Source organism: Leptopilina heterotoma, unplaced genomic scaffold, assembly GCF_015476425.1.
Source record: "Leptopilina heterotoma isolate Lh14 unplaced genomic scaffold, ASM1547642v1 Lhet_89, whole genome shotgun sequence".
NCBI lineage: Eukaryota > Metazoa > Arthropoda > Insecta > Hymenoptera > Figitidae > Leptopilina > Leptopilina heterotoma.
The window spans coordinates 838,966-857,795 of record NW_025111192.1 but is presented as its reverse complement, the minus strand read 5'-3'; the positions used below and the strand labels follow the sequence as shown (position 1 = coordinate 857,795).

General features: G+C 23.6%; 1 protein-coding gene across 8 annotated transcripts in view; it reads left to right on the top strand.

Moving 5' to 3' along the window:
* The window catches only part of LOC122511654 (regulating synaptic membrane exocytosis protein 2), a 192,339-nt gene that overhangs the window by 104,204 nt on the left and 69,305 nt on the right, over window positions 1-18,830 (top strand). For all 8 annotated transcript variants that reach the window (XR_006302543.1, XR_006302545.1, XR_006302544.1 and 5 more), the window contains exon 10: window positions 1,241-1,306. Coding sequence is in view for 4 of the 8 variants with exons in the window: in XM_043627047.1 (XP_043482982.1) it covers window positions 1,241-1,306 (66 nt within the window). In the remaining 4 variants the exon portion in view is untranslated. The remainder of the gene's footprint in view (window positions 1-1,240; window positions 1,307-18,830) is intronic.

The window sequence follows — 18,830 nt, the reverse complement described above, 5'->3', positions numbered from 1 at the left end:
TTTTACCACTGAAACTAAAATAATATTTTACATATTTCGATTTTTAAATATTTTTGTCTGTCTTAAAATAAGTTTTACTACTGAAACTAAAATTAATTTAATATTTTTTACTACTGAATTTAAAACGATACAAATATTAAATATATTTTTAATCATTTTATCTGATTTAAATTAAGTTTTACTACTGAAACTACAATTACACGATTTTTAAATTCCCTTGTCTGACATAAAATCAATTTTACTACTGAAACTAGAACAATACATATTTTAATTGTTTTTTCTGACTGAAAATAATGTTTACTACTGAAACTAAAACGATACTAAAATTAAATATATTTTTAATCACTTTGTCCGACTTAATATAAGTTTTACTACTGAAACAACAATTACACGGATTTTAATCGCCTTGTCTGACTTAAAATAAGTTGTACTACTGAAACTGAAATTATTTCTTATATATTTCGATATTTAGTTGTTTTTGTCTGATCTAAAATAAATTTTACTAACTGAAAATACCAATAATACCGTTTTTAAACCATTTGTCTGACTTTTAAAATAAGTTTTTCTACTGAAACTAAAATGATCAATATCGAATATACTAAAAACGTGATTCATGTTCTCTTTTTCTATTTAATAAAAAGTAATTAACACCAGATTTCATTTAATTTTTTTGCGCTCAGCTTCAGAATACTTTCAATTATGTTCAAAGTGATGGAATTTTTTTTTTTTTGAAAAAAGATAAAAATGAGTATAGAATGAAATTTTGATCGGATTTAATCTGGTGTGCCACGGATACTATTTTTATGGATTTGAAGATTATTTTTAACTGGGTGACTGACCGCGAGAAACACGTATGAAAGGTAAAGTCGAGAACCAAAATCGGCGTTACGCTCAATCAAGCAGAAATCGTTCAATGAGGCCGTGAAAATCGAGCAAAACTAATCTTTGTCCCTAAAACTAGTCTTGGACACTTGATTTGCAAAATGACAAGACAAGCTTATTTAAGAATCTCAGCTTTTCTCGAATTTTTTCTTCAAACTTATTTCACGTAAACTCAAAATAAGTGCCATTTTTTATATGTCAGTGTTAATAATTTTATTCATTCTATCAATTTATGTTAATTAATTGATTACAATCTAATTTTTTTATGTTAAATTTCATTATCAAATAATATTCAATTAAAAATTTTATTATACTTTTTCTCTCTTTGCTAATTCGATATTCTATTTTTTAATTTCAGGTGCAAGAGGAAATACTAAGAGATTCATTTTACGGAGAGATACAGCCGTTGAGAAAGGACATAGATGTGAGTTTCTTTCTTTTGATTCCTATTTGCATGATTGAAAATTATTCTTCTTCTTATTCTTTTTTTCAGTATTTTATGAAAAATCGCATTAATTTTAAAAGAATAATACTTGAAAGAGTAAAAGAAAGTTTCAATGAACAAAGACCTACTATATTGTTTGTCGGTCGCAAGCACTCTGAGAAACTTTACTCATTTCTCTGAATAAAAAAGTCTTAATCCTTTTAAAACTTTTCGAACCTTGTTAATTATACGAACCAAATAGTTAATACAATAATTGACTTTAATTATATTAATTTGATTTAGTGGATGTGTCTTTCGAATTTTAGCGCATTCTTTTTAATTATTTTTCACCGCGTAAAATTTGGAAACAAAAAAAGAACAAAAAATAAAATAAAAAACGAAGAAGGAAAAAGAAAAAAAATAAAAAAAAATAAAGAAATAAAAAACAGAAAAAACTAAGTAACACTGTAAAAAGTCCACTTTTGAATAAAATAGAAAGAAATTTTTAAATTATATAATAGACAGTATTACTAATTGCTAAAGTAATGAGGAGTTTATAGAAAATAAAAACAAAAGCTCTCGAGTTTATTCTTATCATTATTTGAAATCATAACGAATGTCTGGGAAAGACTTAATTAACAATTCAACAATGATTAGATTCATAGTGGGTATATAATTTTAAAGTCAAACGAGACTTGTTCCGAGTGTTGAATACAGTTGTATTTAATTGTCAGCAGAATCTTATGAAACACGAACAAGAAAATGAAAAGTTATTCTCGAATAGAAGTTATACAAAAAAAAATTTTCGAAAACGCAAGGCTCGAACCAGTGAAAGTATTTAAAAATACGAACTTTACGGACCAATTATTACTGACAAAAATATAACCAGAAAAAGTCAAATAAGAGAACAATTTACTTAAAACTTTCTTCATGTTTTATAATAATTAAAGATGGCACATTGATAAAATCATTATTTTATATTATAAGAATTTTAATACTGCAACTTTTAAAAAAATATTTTCAACATTTCAATTCAATTATAATATTCTAGAATTCAATTAAACTTTTCAAAAAAAATAATTTCACAAATAGTTACTTAAAATTTTAATTTTCAAAGATTTTAATTTAAAACCTTTTCAGAATTCAATTATTTTTAAAAATTCATGTTATAATGCTTTTAATATTTTCAATTATTCTCTATAAAATTTTAACTGGAATTCATTTTTAAATCAATTTTTATTAGAACATTCAACTAGAATTCAATTATTTAAATACAAAAATTAATAATTTATAGAATAATTGAATGTTTTGTAAAACTGAATTCTCATAAAGAATTTTATCGATAAATTTTTAAACAATTTAATTCTTTTGATAAATATTTAAATAATATTTTAATAATTCTTTTGATTTTTATTCTTTTGATAAATTGTAATAAAATTTTTAAGAATAATTACATTTTTCGAGGAATTCGATTAAAATTGTATTAAAAATAATTGAAATTCTGCAATGAATTTTATTATTTATGAAAATAATTGAATTCCTAAAAAGAATTTTATTATTTCTGAAAATAATTGAAACTTTGTAAAAAATTTTATTATTTATGAAAATAATGAAATTATTGCGAAGAAATTTATAAAAAATTGATAAATAATTGAATTTCTTGTGAAACTTTTATTATTATATGAATATAATTCAATGTTTGCGCAGAATTTTATTAAAATAGTAGATATTAAAAATCATTGAATTGAGGAAAATTTTTGAAAATAATTGAAATTTTTGCCGAGACTTTTTTTTAAATAATTGTATTGATTCGAAGAATTTTGTAAAAAAATTTAAAAATAATTGAAATTTTGCAACGAATTTTTTTAAAGTTTTCAAAAATAGTTCAATTCTTACGAAGAACTTTATTAATTTTTCTTTGAATAATTGAAATCCGAAAAAGAATATTATAAAAATGATTTTAAATAATTGTTTTTATTCGAAAAATTTTATGAAGATTGTGTTTTTCTAATAATTTTAACTGAAAGTTTTCAAAGTAATTGAATTTTATATAAAAAATTTCTTTCAAGTTTTTACAATAATCGTGTTTCTTAATAATTGAAATTAAACATTTAATTCTTGAATTTTATTGAAATTTTTAGAAAATAATTAAATTATTTCGAAGGAATTTCTTTAATTTACTGAATGCAATCGAATTTGTTAATAATTGTATTGAAAATAATTAAATTCCTGAGAAGAATTGTATTATTTATGAAAAATAATTTAATTCTTACAATAAATTTAACTATACTTATAAAAATAATTGAATTTTTTCAAGAATTTTATTAAAATTTTGGAAAATAATTGAATTTTGGAGAAGAATTTTATTATTTACAAAGATAATTGAAATTTTGATAAGAATTGTTAAAAACTTTTGAACATGATTGAATTTCTACAAAGAATTTTATTTCTTTTGAAAATAATTGAATTTTTGCAATTATTTGTACCTTCTCAAAAATTCTCCAAATTATATCGTTAAATTTACGAACATTTCTTCCTATTTCAATCAAATTACGGATTTTACGGACCTTTTTTAAAAAAAACTGACTTTTACGGACTTTAAACAAATTTACGGATCTTTATAGGATTATTTTTCTTGGAAAACAATTTTCTTAGAATATAAAGAATATTTATTTAAAACTTGAATTTCAATGTCGAATAATTTTTGCGAGATATAAATCGCAACTACGTCCAATTTTATACTCGGCGAGTCGTAAAAATGCTCATAAGCGAATAACTACGTGAGTCGATTGTAGTATCATAGAAGGAGCATCGTTACCAAAAATTCCACTGGTCTGAATTATATTAATATTTATATGAAAATCATAATGCGTGAAGAATATTTACACCCAGAAAGAAGATATATATATATATTTCATTTAGAGCCTACTAAACATTTTATTTCTTCCAATTTCTTGTTCGTTCCAAATATTTTTTATCTGTTCAAAAAAAAATTTATTTGAAACAAATAAAAAGTTAAGTGGAATAAAAATTTTTAGCGTAGAATAAAAATTTGTGTAGAATAAATTTTTATTTAAAAAAAAAAATTAATTCAATAAAGGGAAGTTGTATATATATAAATAATTCTGGAAATAGAATAAATTTCTTTTTCAACCGAGGAGGAAAAAAATAATTACGGAAGAGGAGAATTAGAACAGCTCAGGTAATTTTGTCGTCATTTTAGGAAACACGTTCAATCCTTAAACTTCAGGATATTAGGCACATGCATATATGTGACCTCGCACCATATTTGTATGTATCAGTGCGAAATTCTCAATCGTTCTTCCGCTACACTGATTCTGCGCAGCTAATGGGTATGGGATGTCAGTCTGAACATATTGGTACATTCATGTCCTTGATGCAGATTTGCGGAGATTTAATAACAATGCCCTTGCTCCATTGACTAGAACAATGTGGCGTCCATTTCGAACAGGGACAAATGTCCCTTTTGGGAAGGGGGAAAAAAAGGGAAAACAAGTAAAAATTGGATATGAGGTACAATTTAACAGATACTACAACTTCTTCACTAAATATAACTGCCAATTAACTTTCAATAAATGTAATGATTTAATATTATTTGTTTTACTACTGAAACTAAAATTATTTCTCATATATTTCGATGTTTAGCTGTTTTTGTCAGACTTAAAAAAAAATTTACTACAGAAAGTAAAACGATACTAATGTTAAATATACTTGTAATGTTGTAATCACCTTGTCTGACTTGAAATAAGTTTTACTACTGAAAATAAAATTACACGGTCTTTAATTGTCTTGTCTGACCTTAAATCAATTTTACTACTGAAACTAGAATAATAAGGTTTCTAAATTGTTTTGTCTGACTTAAAGTCTTAAAATAAGTTTTAGTACTGACACTCAAATAATTTTTGACATATTTCGATTTTTACATATATTTTTGTCTGACTTAAAATGAATTTTACTACTGAAAGTACAATAATACAGTTTTTATCGACTTTCCTGACTTAAAATAATTTTTACTACTGCAACTAAAATAATACGGTTTCTTAATCGTTTTGTCTGACTTAAAATAATTTTTTTACTAAAGCAAAATTAATTTTTTACATATTTCAATTTTTTAATTTTTTTGTCTGACTTAAAATAAGTTGTACTACTGAAACTAAAATTATTTCTTATATATTTTGATATTTAGATGTTTTCGTCTGACCTAAAATAAATTTTACTACTGAAAATACAATAATACCGTTTTTAATCGTTTTGTTTGACTTAAAATAAAATTTCCATTGACATTAGAATTACACGGTATTAAATTGTCTTGTCTGACCGAAAATGAGTTTTACAACTGAAACTTGAATTGTTTTTTTGTACATTTTCATTTTTAACTGCTTATGTCTAAAAGAAAATTAATTTTATACTGTAACTACAATTAAACAATTTTAATCACCTTATCTAACTTTAAATAATTTTTGATAATGAAATTACAATTATACAATCTTTAATTGTATTTGTCTAACATTCTTTGTTTAATTGTCTTGCCTGACTAAAATTTAATTTTATTACTGAAATTGAAATTTTTTTATAAATATTAAAATATTTAACTATTTTTGTCTGACAAAAATTATGTTTTACTACTGCAATTACAATGTAAGTAAGTTTTTAACCGTCTTTGTCTGACTGGAAATATATTTTACTACTGAAACTTAAATTAAATATTTTTTAATCCCCTTGTATTATTAAAAATAAATTTTACAACTAAAATTGAAATCTTTTTATATTTTCAATTTTAATTATTAGTATATAAATTAAAATTTTTTAATAATAAAATTTTTGTGACTTAAAATAAATTTTACTATTGAAACTAAAATAATACGGTTTTTAATAGTTTTATCTGACTTAAAATAAGTTTTACTACTGAAACGACAATTATTTTATAAATATTTTAATTTATATCTATTTCTGTCTGACAGAAAATAAATTTTACTACTGAAACTAAAATTAATTTTTATATATCTTGATTCTTAGCTGTTTTTGTCTAACTAAAAATATGTTTTACTACTGAAACTACAATTATACAGATTTTTATCGCCTTGTCTGACTTAAAATCAATTTTACTACTGAAAATAATATTATTTTTTAAACATTTTGATTTTTAGCTGTTTTTGTCTGAATGAAAATAATTTTGACTACTGAAATTAAAATTATTTTTGATATTTTTTTATTTATCATTATTTTTATAGGAGTTAAAACGTTTTAGTAGTAAAACTTTTGTGACTTAAAAAAATGTTACTACTGAAACTAAAATAATACAGTTTTATTATAGTTTTGTCTGACTTAAAATAAGTTTTACTACTAAAACCTAAATTATATTATAAATACTTAAATTTATAACTATTTTTGTCGAAATGAAAATAAGTTTTACTAATGAAGCTACATTTAGAATACAATTAAATATATTTTTAATCACCTTGTCTGATAAAAAATAAATGTTACCACTGATATGTTCATTTACACGAATTTTAATCGTCTTGTCTGCCAGAAATTAAGTTTTACTAATGAAACTGAAATTAATTTTGATATATTTTAATTTTTCGTTGTTTTTGTCTGACTAAAAATATGTTTTACTACTGAAACTACAATTACACAGATTTTCATCTCCTTGTCTGACTTAAAATCAATTTTACTACTGAAAATAATATTACTTTTTAAATATTTTGATTTTTAGCTGTTTTTGTCCGACTAAAAATAAAGTTTCACTACTGAAATTCAAATGTTTTTTATGTATTTTGATTTTTAGCTGTTTTTGTCTGACTATAAAAATAAATTTTACTACTGAAGTTAATATTACATAATATTTCATCGCCTTGTCTGACTCAAAACCAATTTTACTACTCTAACTGCGAAATAACTGTCAAGGAAATTAATGATAAACATTTTTTCTTTCATTTTTATAGCTAAAGGAAATCTATGTTAAATTAAGATTTATTTTTTGCCTTAAAATAAAATTTTCTTTTTTTTTGCTAAAGATTACATGCGATGTAAATACTATTTTATCACAAAATCTACTTGAATAGCATCAGGTAAAGTTACAAATAGACGGAACACTGAATTGTCCTGGACACGAATTGTAAAGGTATCTCTGACCATACATTTACGTGTTCTATAAATTTATCCGCAGCGACAGATCAATATTCAATATTCGCAAATGTTTTCGTCAACCAAATAATTTCAATACACTGGAACCTCTATTATCCCAACTAATTCGGACACGACCCGGGAGTCAATTATCCAATTTTATTTTGACCCAATAAAATTTCTTTAGTTTTATTAGATTTTTGTATCCATACATGCAAAAACTGAAATTTAGTAGGGTTCAACATAACGAAAAAATTCGTATAAAAAAAATGATTTACATTTCGAATAACAGAGGATTCGAATAACAGAAGTTTCGGATAACAAAGTTTTGGAAAAATCCAGGTTCCAGTGTATCAAATTATTAAACAAAAAACTCCTTATCGAAGAGGGCTTATTTCTATATATTTTTCTACCAAAACAAAAAAAAAATTGATAAATTCATGTGCAAAAACTGTTGTTAGTGACAGAGTTTAATCCAAGTTGACATTTTAAAAAGAAATTTTTTTATTCACTGACCAAATGCATTTAACCACTAAATAAAAAGTGGATGCAATAAAAACTATTTTCACCCTTTGGATAAACATCGAAGTGGTCCAGTTTTTTTTTCCTTTTTTTTTATTTTCTGAACAAGGCACAGCAGTAGCGGCGAAGCGAACCCCCTATTTTCTCCATTGCACGTTGCACAAATGGCACAGGATATTGCATTGAGCTCGTTGAATTCACCCGATAGTTGCTAGTATTTCAACGTTATGCCATGAATTGCTTTTATACATAAAGAAAAAAGTCGGTTTGCGGCAAATTTACACGCAGTCTGCTCGAGCATCTGCGCGCATTCAATGTCATATGCATTATTGCTCAATGCAATTTACAATCTTTCGAATTTCTTTATAACCGTAAACTGAAAACTATTCACTCTCAACATACTAGTGACACTACTTTAAAAATAGTCATACTAGTGATAATATAAAAAAAAATAGTTTAAAAATAGTCCCACTAGTTTAAAATAGTCTAAAAATAGTCTAAAATAGTCTAAAATATTCTAAAATAGTCCTACTAGTCTTTTAATATCCCAACGAATAAATATTTCAGAACCAGTGAGAGAGAAAAAAATATACTGACAATTTTATTTATTCAAACACATATTCTGAATTAATAACGTTACTTGTAGGCATTTATTAAATAAACTGCGAATAACCGCGACGTTTAAAATTTAGTGAGATCCCGAGAGGAACCAGTGCAAATGAGTGAGTGTCATGTGAGTGACGTTTAATTATTTGCTGCGCATTCTCTCGCATTCTTTCATTCCACTTTTGATGTAAACTCAACAGCAAACGTAAACTAGAAAATAATGTGCATAAAGTAATATTGAAAAACACAAAATTACGAAACAGTATATTATCAATTAGATTGAAAGTAATAAAACACTTTTTTTTATCAAAATGAAAATCTACAACATGAATTTTCTCTCACTTATATATGTATATAGCTAAAGGGTCAATAAAAATAATTACTTTCTTCTATAATTATAATTACATTCAAAGTCGAGTTGCATTACATTATTTTTATATGTAATTAACGTGTAAAATAAAATTTCTATTATTATACTTGATAATATTAATCAAATTTTTAATATTAATCAAATAATTATTATTACTTTAATTTAATAATAATTATTTAATAATATTGAATAAATTAATAATTTAATAGTATTTAAAAAATAATAATTTAATATTTAAAAAAAATAATAATATTTTCTATACTGCAAAAAAAGTTTGGAAATAAACATTTTCGAGTTGTAAATCGACTCCAAATGGGAGTTAATTTATTCCCTCGCGATTTGGCCGCGTTGTCATATTTCATTCTACGTCACTCAGGGAAAAAGTTTATTTCACTGAAACAAAACTGTTGAATTAACCTATTTTAAATGTTAGGATAATACAGTTTTGTTGATTTAAATACAAATTTGGTGCATTTATTTAAAATTCGTTTGGTCAGACGAGAGAAAATTTTTATTTAAAATTGTTGCATTAAACCAAATCAGAATTTCGAATTGAATATATCGTTCAGTTAAATATAATTTGCTTCACACAATACACAAATTTACTGAATTTTTTTTCGTCTGACTGAATATGGGACTTACTACTTAAACTAAAATTGCACTGTTTTAAATCGCCTGGCTGACCTAAAATAAATTTTACTACTGAAAATAAGACTATTTTTTATATATATCGATGTTTAACTATTTTTGTCTGACGTAAAATAGATTTAACTACTGAAACTATTATTTAATGGCTTTTAATCACCTGGTCTGATATAAAGTAAATTTTTCTACTGAAACAAGAATTAAATGATTTGTAATCGTCTTGTCTGACTCAAAATCAATTTTACTACTGAAACTAAAATAATTTTTTACATATTCCGATTTTTAAATATTTTTGTCTGACTTAAAATAAGTTTTACTACTGAAACTAAAATTAAACTTTTTTTTTATTGCCTTGTCTGACTTAAAACCCATATTACGACTGAAATTCAAATTTATTTTTTGTGTATTTTGATTTTCAACTCTTTTTGTCTGAGTAAAAATAAATTCTACTACTAAAATTATTGTTAAACTACAATGAAACATATTCTTAATCACTTTTTCTGACTTAAAATAAGTTTTACTACTGAAACTACAATTACATGGTTTTTAGTTGCCTTGTCTGACTTAAAATCAGTTTTACTACTGAAATTAGAACAATACACTGAAAAAAAATTTAATTGATTCAAATAACCGATTAATTGACTATTATCAATTAAATATTTACTTGAATCAAATAATATTTATTGGAGTAAATTAAATGGTATTTAAACCAATGATTTCAGTATTTAAAGCAAATACCATTTAATTGACTTCAATAAATATTATTTGATTCAATTAAATATTTAATTTATAATAGTCAATTAATCGGTTATTTGAATCAATTAAATTTTTTTTCAGTGTACGGTTTTTAATCGTGTTGTCTGACTGTAAATAATTTTTACTACTGAAACTAAAACGATACCAATATTAAATATATTTTTAATCACGTTGTCTGACTTGAAATAAGTTTTACTACTGAGACTAAAATATTTTTTTCATATCTTGATTTTTAAATATTTTATTATTTAAATATTTCAATTTTTTAATATTTTTGTCTGACTTAAAATGACTTGTACTACTGAAACTAAAATTATTTCTTATTTTTTTTTAATATTAATTGTTTTGTCTGACTGAAAATAATTTTTACTACTGAAACTAAAATTATTTCTTATTTATTTTGATTTTCAACTGTTTTTGTCTGACAAAAAATAAATTCTACTACTGAAACCATAATTAAACTACAATGAAACATATTCTTAATCACTTTTTCTGACTTAAAATAAGTTTTACTACTGAAACTACAATTACACGGTTTTTAATCGCATTGTCTGACTTAAAATCAATTTTACTACTAAAACCAGATTATTTTACTACTGAAATTACATTTTAAGTTATTAGCTGTTTTTGTCTGACTGAGAATATGTTTTACTACTGAAACTACAACTATTCAAATTTTAGTCGACGTATCTGACTTGAAATAAAATATACTAATGAAACTAAGACTATTTTTTACATGTAATTAAATATTTTATTTGAATCCAAAAGAATATTTGCTTATCTCAAAAATAGTTAATAGAATAGTCATATTATTAAAGTTTAGTTATAAAAAAACACATAAATTAAAACCAGGACCTGATATTAAATCCTGTTTGAAATTAAAATAATAATATTTCAAAAAATATATTATGATACACTAATAAAAAAGTTCCGACAATATTATTTCTCTATACACGCATTACATGCTAAATTATATTTATCATTTCATAAAAAGATTAAAGAAAACAAGGGGAACATTTCTGAAAATGAGAAGGGGTTAAAGGGTGAGGATCAAATTGAGCCATCCAAGGCTGAACTGTCCGCAACAGGTATGAGATTGTAAACAGACACACACTCATATGGGATATATGTATGTACACATACAAAATACATATAACCACAGAGCCGAACGACGATCCTGCTGTCGATAACATATAATAAAATTTGACTTATTTCCATGCAAGAAGCATTGTGCATGATCTGAACCAGACGTGATGCTTCAATAATAACAAAATAATTTTAGTCAACAGATTATATGACTGCAATTATTTTTATCTCACTTATTTTCGTTTTAATTGTATTTAATTTTTTTCTCTCTCTCTCTCTCTCTCTCTTTGTTTTTCCTTTGTCATAAAGCAAATGACGAAAAATTCAATTAATTTCTAGTCTGTATTCTAAATCTAAATCAACTTTTTAGACTTCAGTAAAGTTTAAATAACGTCTATAATCGACGATTTGGAAGAAATATTTTTCTAATCAAATTTTTAGATATTTTTTCTCGGAAAATTTGGTACAAAATTTTTGATTAACTATTTTTTTAATTAATTTTTCCTATTTACATTTAAATTACTAGAAGTTTTAAAATAAAACCTAAATTTTCTTTTCTATTTGATTTTCCAAATATGCTCTATAATCCTCTTAATAAATAAATATATTGAAATTGCATTTTTCGATGATTCAGAAGAATTTTTAAAAACTTTTTTAAAATTGGGTCGATTAATTTAAATAAATTAACATATCAGTGATGATTTATTTGATTGTAAATATTTACTGAATTATTGAGAAATTAATTTACCTCTGATCAAAGAGAAAATACGTCCATTAATACTCGCTTTCTAAATTAAAACATAATTCATTTCCCATTATTCCATATATATTCTGTGCAAAAAATCGTAGAATCAATTTTTTCACATATCGTAGATTTTAAATTCAATTAAAAAAATTTAATTAAATTTATTAAGTGATTCATTAATGTATATTAGACATATTTGTTATAATACCATAAAATATATTGAATTATTTTATGTTTATAGAATAAAATTAAATACAGACAATTTTTCTTTTAAGATTGTGAAATATTTTATTCTATAGTGTATTACTTTTAACTTATTTTTAATTACTAGGTTTTTTTTATCATCTTGTCTAAATTAAAATCAATTTACCTAATGAAACTAAAATTAATTTTTATATATTTTGATATTTAGCTGTTTTTGACTGACTAAAAACAAATTTTACTACTTAAAAATACAATAAAATATATTTTTAATCCCCTTGTCAGATTTAAAACAAGTTTTACTACTGAAAGTTCATTTTTTAGACTATTTTTAAACATCTTGTCTGACAGAAAATAGGTTTTACTACTGAAACTAAAATTATTATTTTTCCATTGGAATTAAGATGTTCAAAAATTTTAAATTTAAACTTTTTGGAAATTCAACAACTGTGGCAATTATTATAAAACATGAAGAAATCAATCACTCCGAGTCTTTGACTCAGAGTAATAGCTTTCTTCAAGTTTTATAATATTTAAAAATGACCATGTGATAAAATCATTATTTTATATTATAAAAGAATATTTTTACTTTAATTTCGTCAAAATTATTTTTATTGTTTCAATTCAATAAACATTTTCTAGAATTTTTAACTACAATTCTTCTTCAAATCAATTATTTTTAATAATTTTTGAAAAAGTTCCTTGAGAATTTTAAAATCCATCTGTTCACAATTCAATTTTATGAAATTTTTTTGAAAAATCTTTAGTTAAATATATATAAAAAAATAAAAACTTGAAATTTAATTTTTACGAAGAATTTTACTAACAACTTTTGAAAATATTTAATTTCTTTTAAGAAATTTAATTAAAATCTTACTTAAATTTATTATATAAAAGAATTTTATAACAATTTTTGAAAATAATTGAAAACTTTTTAAAGAATTATATTAAAATTTTTAAAAATAATTAAATTCCTAAGAAGAATTTAAATAATAATTTATGTAAATAATTGGATTCAAGCGAAGAATTTTATTAAATTTTGTTTAAATAATTGAAATTTTGCCAAGAGTTTTATTAAAATTTTTTTAAATAATTTAATTCTTGAAAAAAATTTCGCTATCTATTTATAAAAATAATTAAATTTTTGACTAGAATTTTTAAAAAATTTTGAAAATAGTTTAATTTCTGCAAAGTATTTTATTATTTTTCTAAAGAATTGAATTCTTGTGATGAATATTGATATTTATCAATTAAATAATTGAATTTTGGAAAAATAATTTATTAAAATTCCTTGAAATAATTGATTTTATGGGAAGAATTTTGTTGTTTTACAAGATAATTGAATTCTTTTGCAGAATTACTTAAAAATTTCTGAAAATAATTTATTTTCTGATACGAATTAAACGTTAATTATGAAAATAATTGAATTATTGCACACAAATTTTATTATTTTATTGAATAATTAAATGTTTCTTAATATTAAATTCTTTCGTCAAATTTTAATAAAATTTTTAAGATTAATTGCATTTTTCGAGGAATTTATTTAAAACTTTGTTAAAAGTATTTGAAATTCTGAATTCTGCGATGAAAATATGAATGAATTTTGTTATTTATTGAGATAAAATTGCATTAAAACTTTTGAAATAATTAAATAATATTAAAAAATTCATTATTGTCAGAAATAGAAAATTTTTTTCTACTCAAACTAAAATTATTTTTTATGTATTTTGATTTCCAGCTGTTTTTGTCTGACTAAAAATAAATTCTACTACTGAAACTTAAATGAAACAGTTTTTAATGATCTTGTCTGACCTAAAATCAATTTTACTACTGTTTATACACTTTTTAATCGATTTGTCTGACGTGAAATATATTTTACTATTGAAATCAAGATTTTTTTTTTTTATAAATTTCGCTTCTAAAATTATTTTATGCCTATAGAACAAATACAGAAAATATTGTTTGTTGAGTAGCATTTTTTTCTATAATTTATTATTTTATAATTTGTATTTCGAGAATTTACAGTTTTTTTTTTTAAAGTTTATGAGTCAATGCACGGACACTGGCAAGTGATCATTAGATGGACGATCCATTTGCGCAAACATTAAGTAACGCATTATGGGAATTGAAATGGCATTTGGAAATTGTAATCGCGTGAGAACAGGTGCTTAGTAGATTAGAGTGAAATATGGTTAGATGCTAGGGCATCGATGTCCACGTAAATCATTAGTGAATTTAGTCTAAAGCAATCCAGGGCCCTGCATCTTAATTATAGAAATTAATGGTGAATTAATTAATTTATGTTTATATACTCACGAACTAGAACATTATATTATGTAACTATTTTATCCAATACATACATGTGTTACTACATATGTGTGCGCTATTCAAAATTTTCTCGATAAATGATTCATTTGTTTGTCCTAATTACATACTTTACTTTGTAATATTTATGTGAAAGAAAAATTGATGGCTTTTGCTGGTCAAGGCTTATACAATCTTCCTTTTGTCGGGTGTGGAACAATCATAGATCATTTGATAAATTAATTTTCATATATAGAAAAAGAAAATTAAGTACTACTTGGATGATGAAAATACTTAATGAAGAAGCTTTTTTTTACACATGCGTATATTAAATAATACATTTTCAAGGACAAAAGTTTTACCTGTCTCGTGTCAACATTTAATAATTTGCCTTTTATTTCTACCTTTGGGTTATTTCAAGTAGTAGAAGTCAATACAATTCGTATTATTGATGATGATCAATTTTTATAAAAATCGTAATTTTTTTTTTGATATTTTCATTTCATACCATTAGGTGAATCATGAAATAATCAGTGGCAATTTTCCCTGATTCATATAAAATTCGAGTACACATTGTTAATAAAAATTACTATTACTTGCTAGTTTCTTTTTAGTTATTGTAATTTAGTAGTAAAAAGCAATATTTATCAGACCAGACAAAAAATTTTTATGTAATTATAGATTTTATTTGATGTAATTTTTATTATTAGTCCTATAACTTATCAACTTTCAGTCAGACAAGAAAACTATGTAAATTCAATTTTTATATTCATTTAAATATATACATATTTTTAAAAAAATATTTAATATTTTTATTTAAATATACAATTTTAAAAAGAGAGCTTTATTACTGAATATAAAATTAATTTTAATTTCCTTGATTTTTAATTGTTTTCGTCTGACAAAAATTAAGTTTCACCATTGAAAATACAATTACCCAGTTTAAATCGTTATGACTAAGAATAAATTTTACTACTGAAACTAAAATAATTTTTTACATATTTCGATTTTAAATTTCTTTGTCTGACTTAAAGTAAGTTGTACTACTGAAACAAAAATCATTTCTTACATATCATGATTTTTAACCTTCTTTGTCTGAAAGAAAATAATTTTTATTTCTGAAACTACAATTATACTATTTTTTATTGATCTGTCTGACTGAAAATTAATTTTATTATTGAAAATAGAATTAAACAGTATAATATACTATAACATTGTCTGATTTAAAATCCATTTTACTACTAAAAGTATACAATTAAACGATTTTAAATCATCTTGTCTGACTTTTAATAAGTTGTACTACTGAAGTTATATTTTTTATAAGATTTATAATTTTTAACTACTCTTGTCTAACTAAACCGTTTCTTATCACTTTGTCTGACTTACAACCAATTTAACTACTGAAACTATGACTAATTTCTATAGATATTGATTTTTAGTTGTTTTTTTCTGACTAAAAATTCGTTTAATACTGAAACTACAATTGTAAAGATTTCTATCCACTTGTCTCACTTAAAATAAATTTTACTACTGAAACTACAATTAAATCTTACTACTTGTCTGACTTAAAATAAATTTTACTACTGAAACTAAAATAAAACAGTTTATAATTGTTTTGTCTGACTTAAAATAAGTTTTACTACTGAAACTAAAATTAAACATATTTTTAATCTCCTTGTCTGACCTGAAATAAATTTTACTACTTTAACTATAAGTAAATATATTTCCCATCACATTGTCTGACTTAAAATCGATTTTACTACTGAAACTACAAGTAAACAGTTTTTAATCGCCTTGTCTGAATTAAAAAGAGTTTTACTACTACAAGTCAAAACATTTAACATAGAATTTTAATTTTAACCTCTTTTTGTCTGACAGAAAAAAGCATTTACTACTGAAACTGGAATTATATGATTTTAAATGGACCTGTCTGACTTAAAATAAGTTTTACTACTGAAACTATGATTATTTATTATATACTTGAATTTTTTAATTTTTTTTTCTAGCTAAAATGTTTATTTACTACTGAAAGTATAACTACATGATTTTTAATCGATTTGTCTGACTTAAAAAAAAATGTTATTATTGAATCTAGAATTATACTAATTTTAATTTTCTTGTCCAATTAAAAAAAAATTTCTACTGACACTACAATTATTTTTAATGTATGTTTTTAATTAGAACGCATTAAATTAGAATTAGATTTGAACTAGAAAAAAATATTTAATTGAAATAAACTTGGGAAAACTTGTTAGCAATATCTTTTACTATTATATTCCTTCCTTCTTTCTTTCTTTCTTTCTTTCTTTCTTTGTGGTTTGGGAAGAAAAGAAGAAAGTAAAAAGTTAAATGTGGGAGGGAAGTGTACATACAGACATGTTGGTTCCATTTTCAAAACTATTTCACAAGTAATTTTCACAGTTCTCGAGAGTTCCGGTGTAGACGCACCATTTTCTCAAAGCATGAAAATCAATACTGTTTGAAATTCACTCTAAATACTCTTTTCTTTTCTCATTTAATCATCGTTCTACCACTTTTTCCTTCATTACTCAACTATTTGCATTTGAAATTTAAATAAGGAGACTACACACTCAGACAATTTATATATCTATATACATATAAATGTCTTTATATATATATAAATTTATATTTATATCTATACAGTATATATAGATGCTTGTATATATATATGCCATGGTTTACATAATGCAGCCGTAAAGTATAAGAAATTACTTAACTGATTCATCCTCAACAGCTGCTAGTAAACATCCCCCGCTTTGGAGCTTTGAGATTCGGAAATTGTAAATCTTATTAAAGTTTAAGAGGAAGAAAAAAAAATAACAAAAAGAGATTATAAATGAATAGAAAAATAAATTGCGCAAACCCAATGGGAAATTTACAACTGGCGTAGTACTGCGCCAGCACTGGCAGCACTGGCGGCAAGGCTGAGAGCCAGCACTGGCATGGCACTGGGATGATAACGCCGTCTGGCGCTGCCGAAGTACTGTCTGTCAGTGCTGCCAGACAGCACTGGACCAGTGCTGGCTGAGAATATTGACGCAATAAATGCCGTATTGTTATTAATTAGTCGTAAATTCATAATTATAAATAATTTAACAACAAAATGGTAAATAATATTAATAAATAGTTATTATTCATAAAATATTTCTCTTCTTAAAGAAATTGTATTAAAGATGGAGACTAACAATGGATATAGTAAATGAAGTAGAAAAAAATTGTTTATAACATTTAAAAATTAAATAATAAACAATTACAGTAAGTGTGCATTAGATTTTCATATTTTAGTACCTAACGATTGGAATATAGAAATATCGCAAACCTATGAAAATAAACAAAATTGCTGACGAGGGGAATCGAACCTACGACCTACGGACTAACAGACTAACGCTCTAACCACTATGCTAACGACACATGTGTACAGTAAAGTATTAATATCTCAGTATCATTCAGACATACAATTATTGAGTCAAAGATGAGAAAAAAATAGGGATACGATAGAAATAATAAATTGAAATAAAATAAATTAAACTAAATTTTTAATAATTAAATTAAATTACTTTATTTATTGCATTTAACATTTTACGTAATTCTTAAATTACGTGGTAATTTTTTAATAATTTTTTATTCATAATAAGAAGTACCTATAATAGTATTTTAATAGGAACTAAATTATTATTGAGATTAAAGTTTAAATTTTGTTTATAATTTTAATTTGTTTAAATAATTTATTATTTACAAAATTAGACAATTGTGTTAAATTGTTATTAAATTTAATAAGAATAAAAAATGAACAACTGAAAAGTAAAATATTAATTTTTTTCAATAAATTTATATTTATAAACATTCATAAACTTTTTTTATAATTTTTTTCATGTTTATGTCAAAAAAGCAATGTTGGCAAAGAGCGTTGTGAACAATTTTTCTATACTCAGCCAGCACTTGCCGCCGTGGCTTGTCCAAGCTTTGGCAAAACAAAAATTCTGTACTGCGCCAGCACTAATTGTCGAGGCTCGGCTAGACTACGCCGAACAATCGTCTGAGTACTAAGCCAGTGGTGAACATCGGCAGTACACTGGCATTTCCCATTGGGAAGATAAAGAAAATAAATTGGATGACTATTA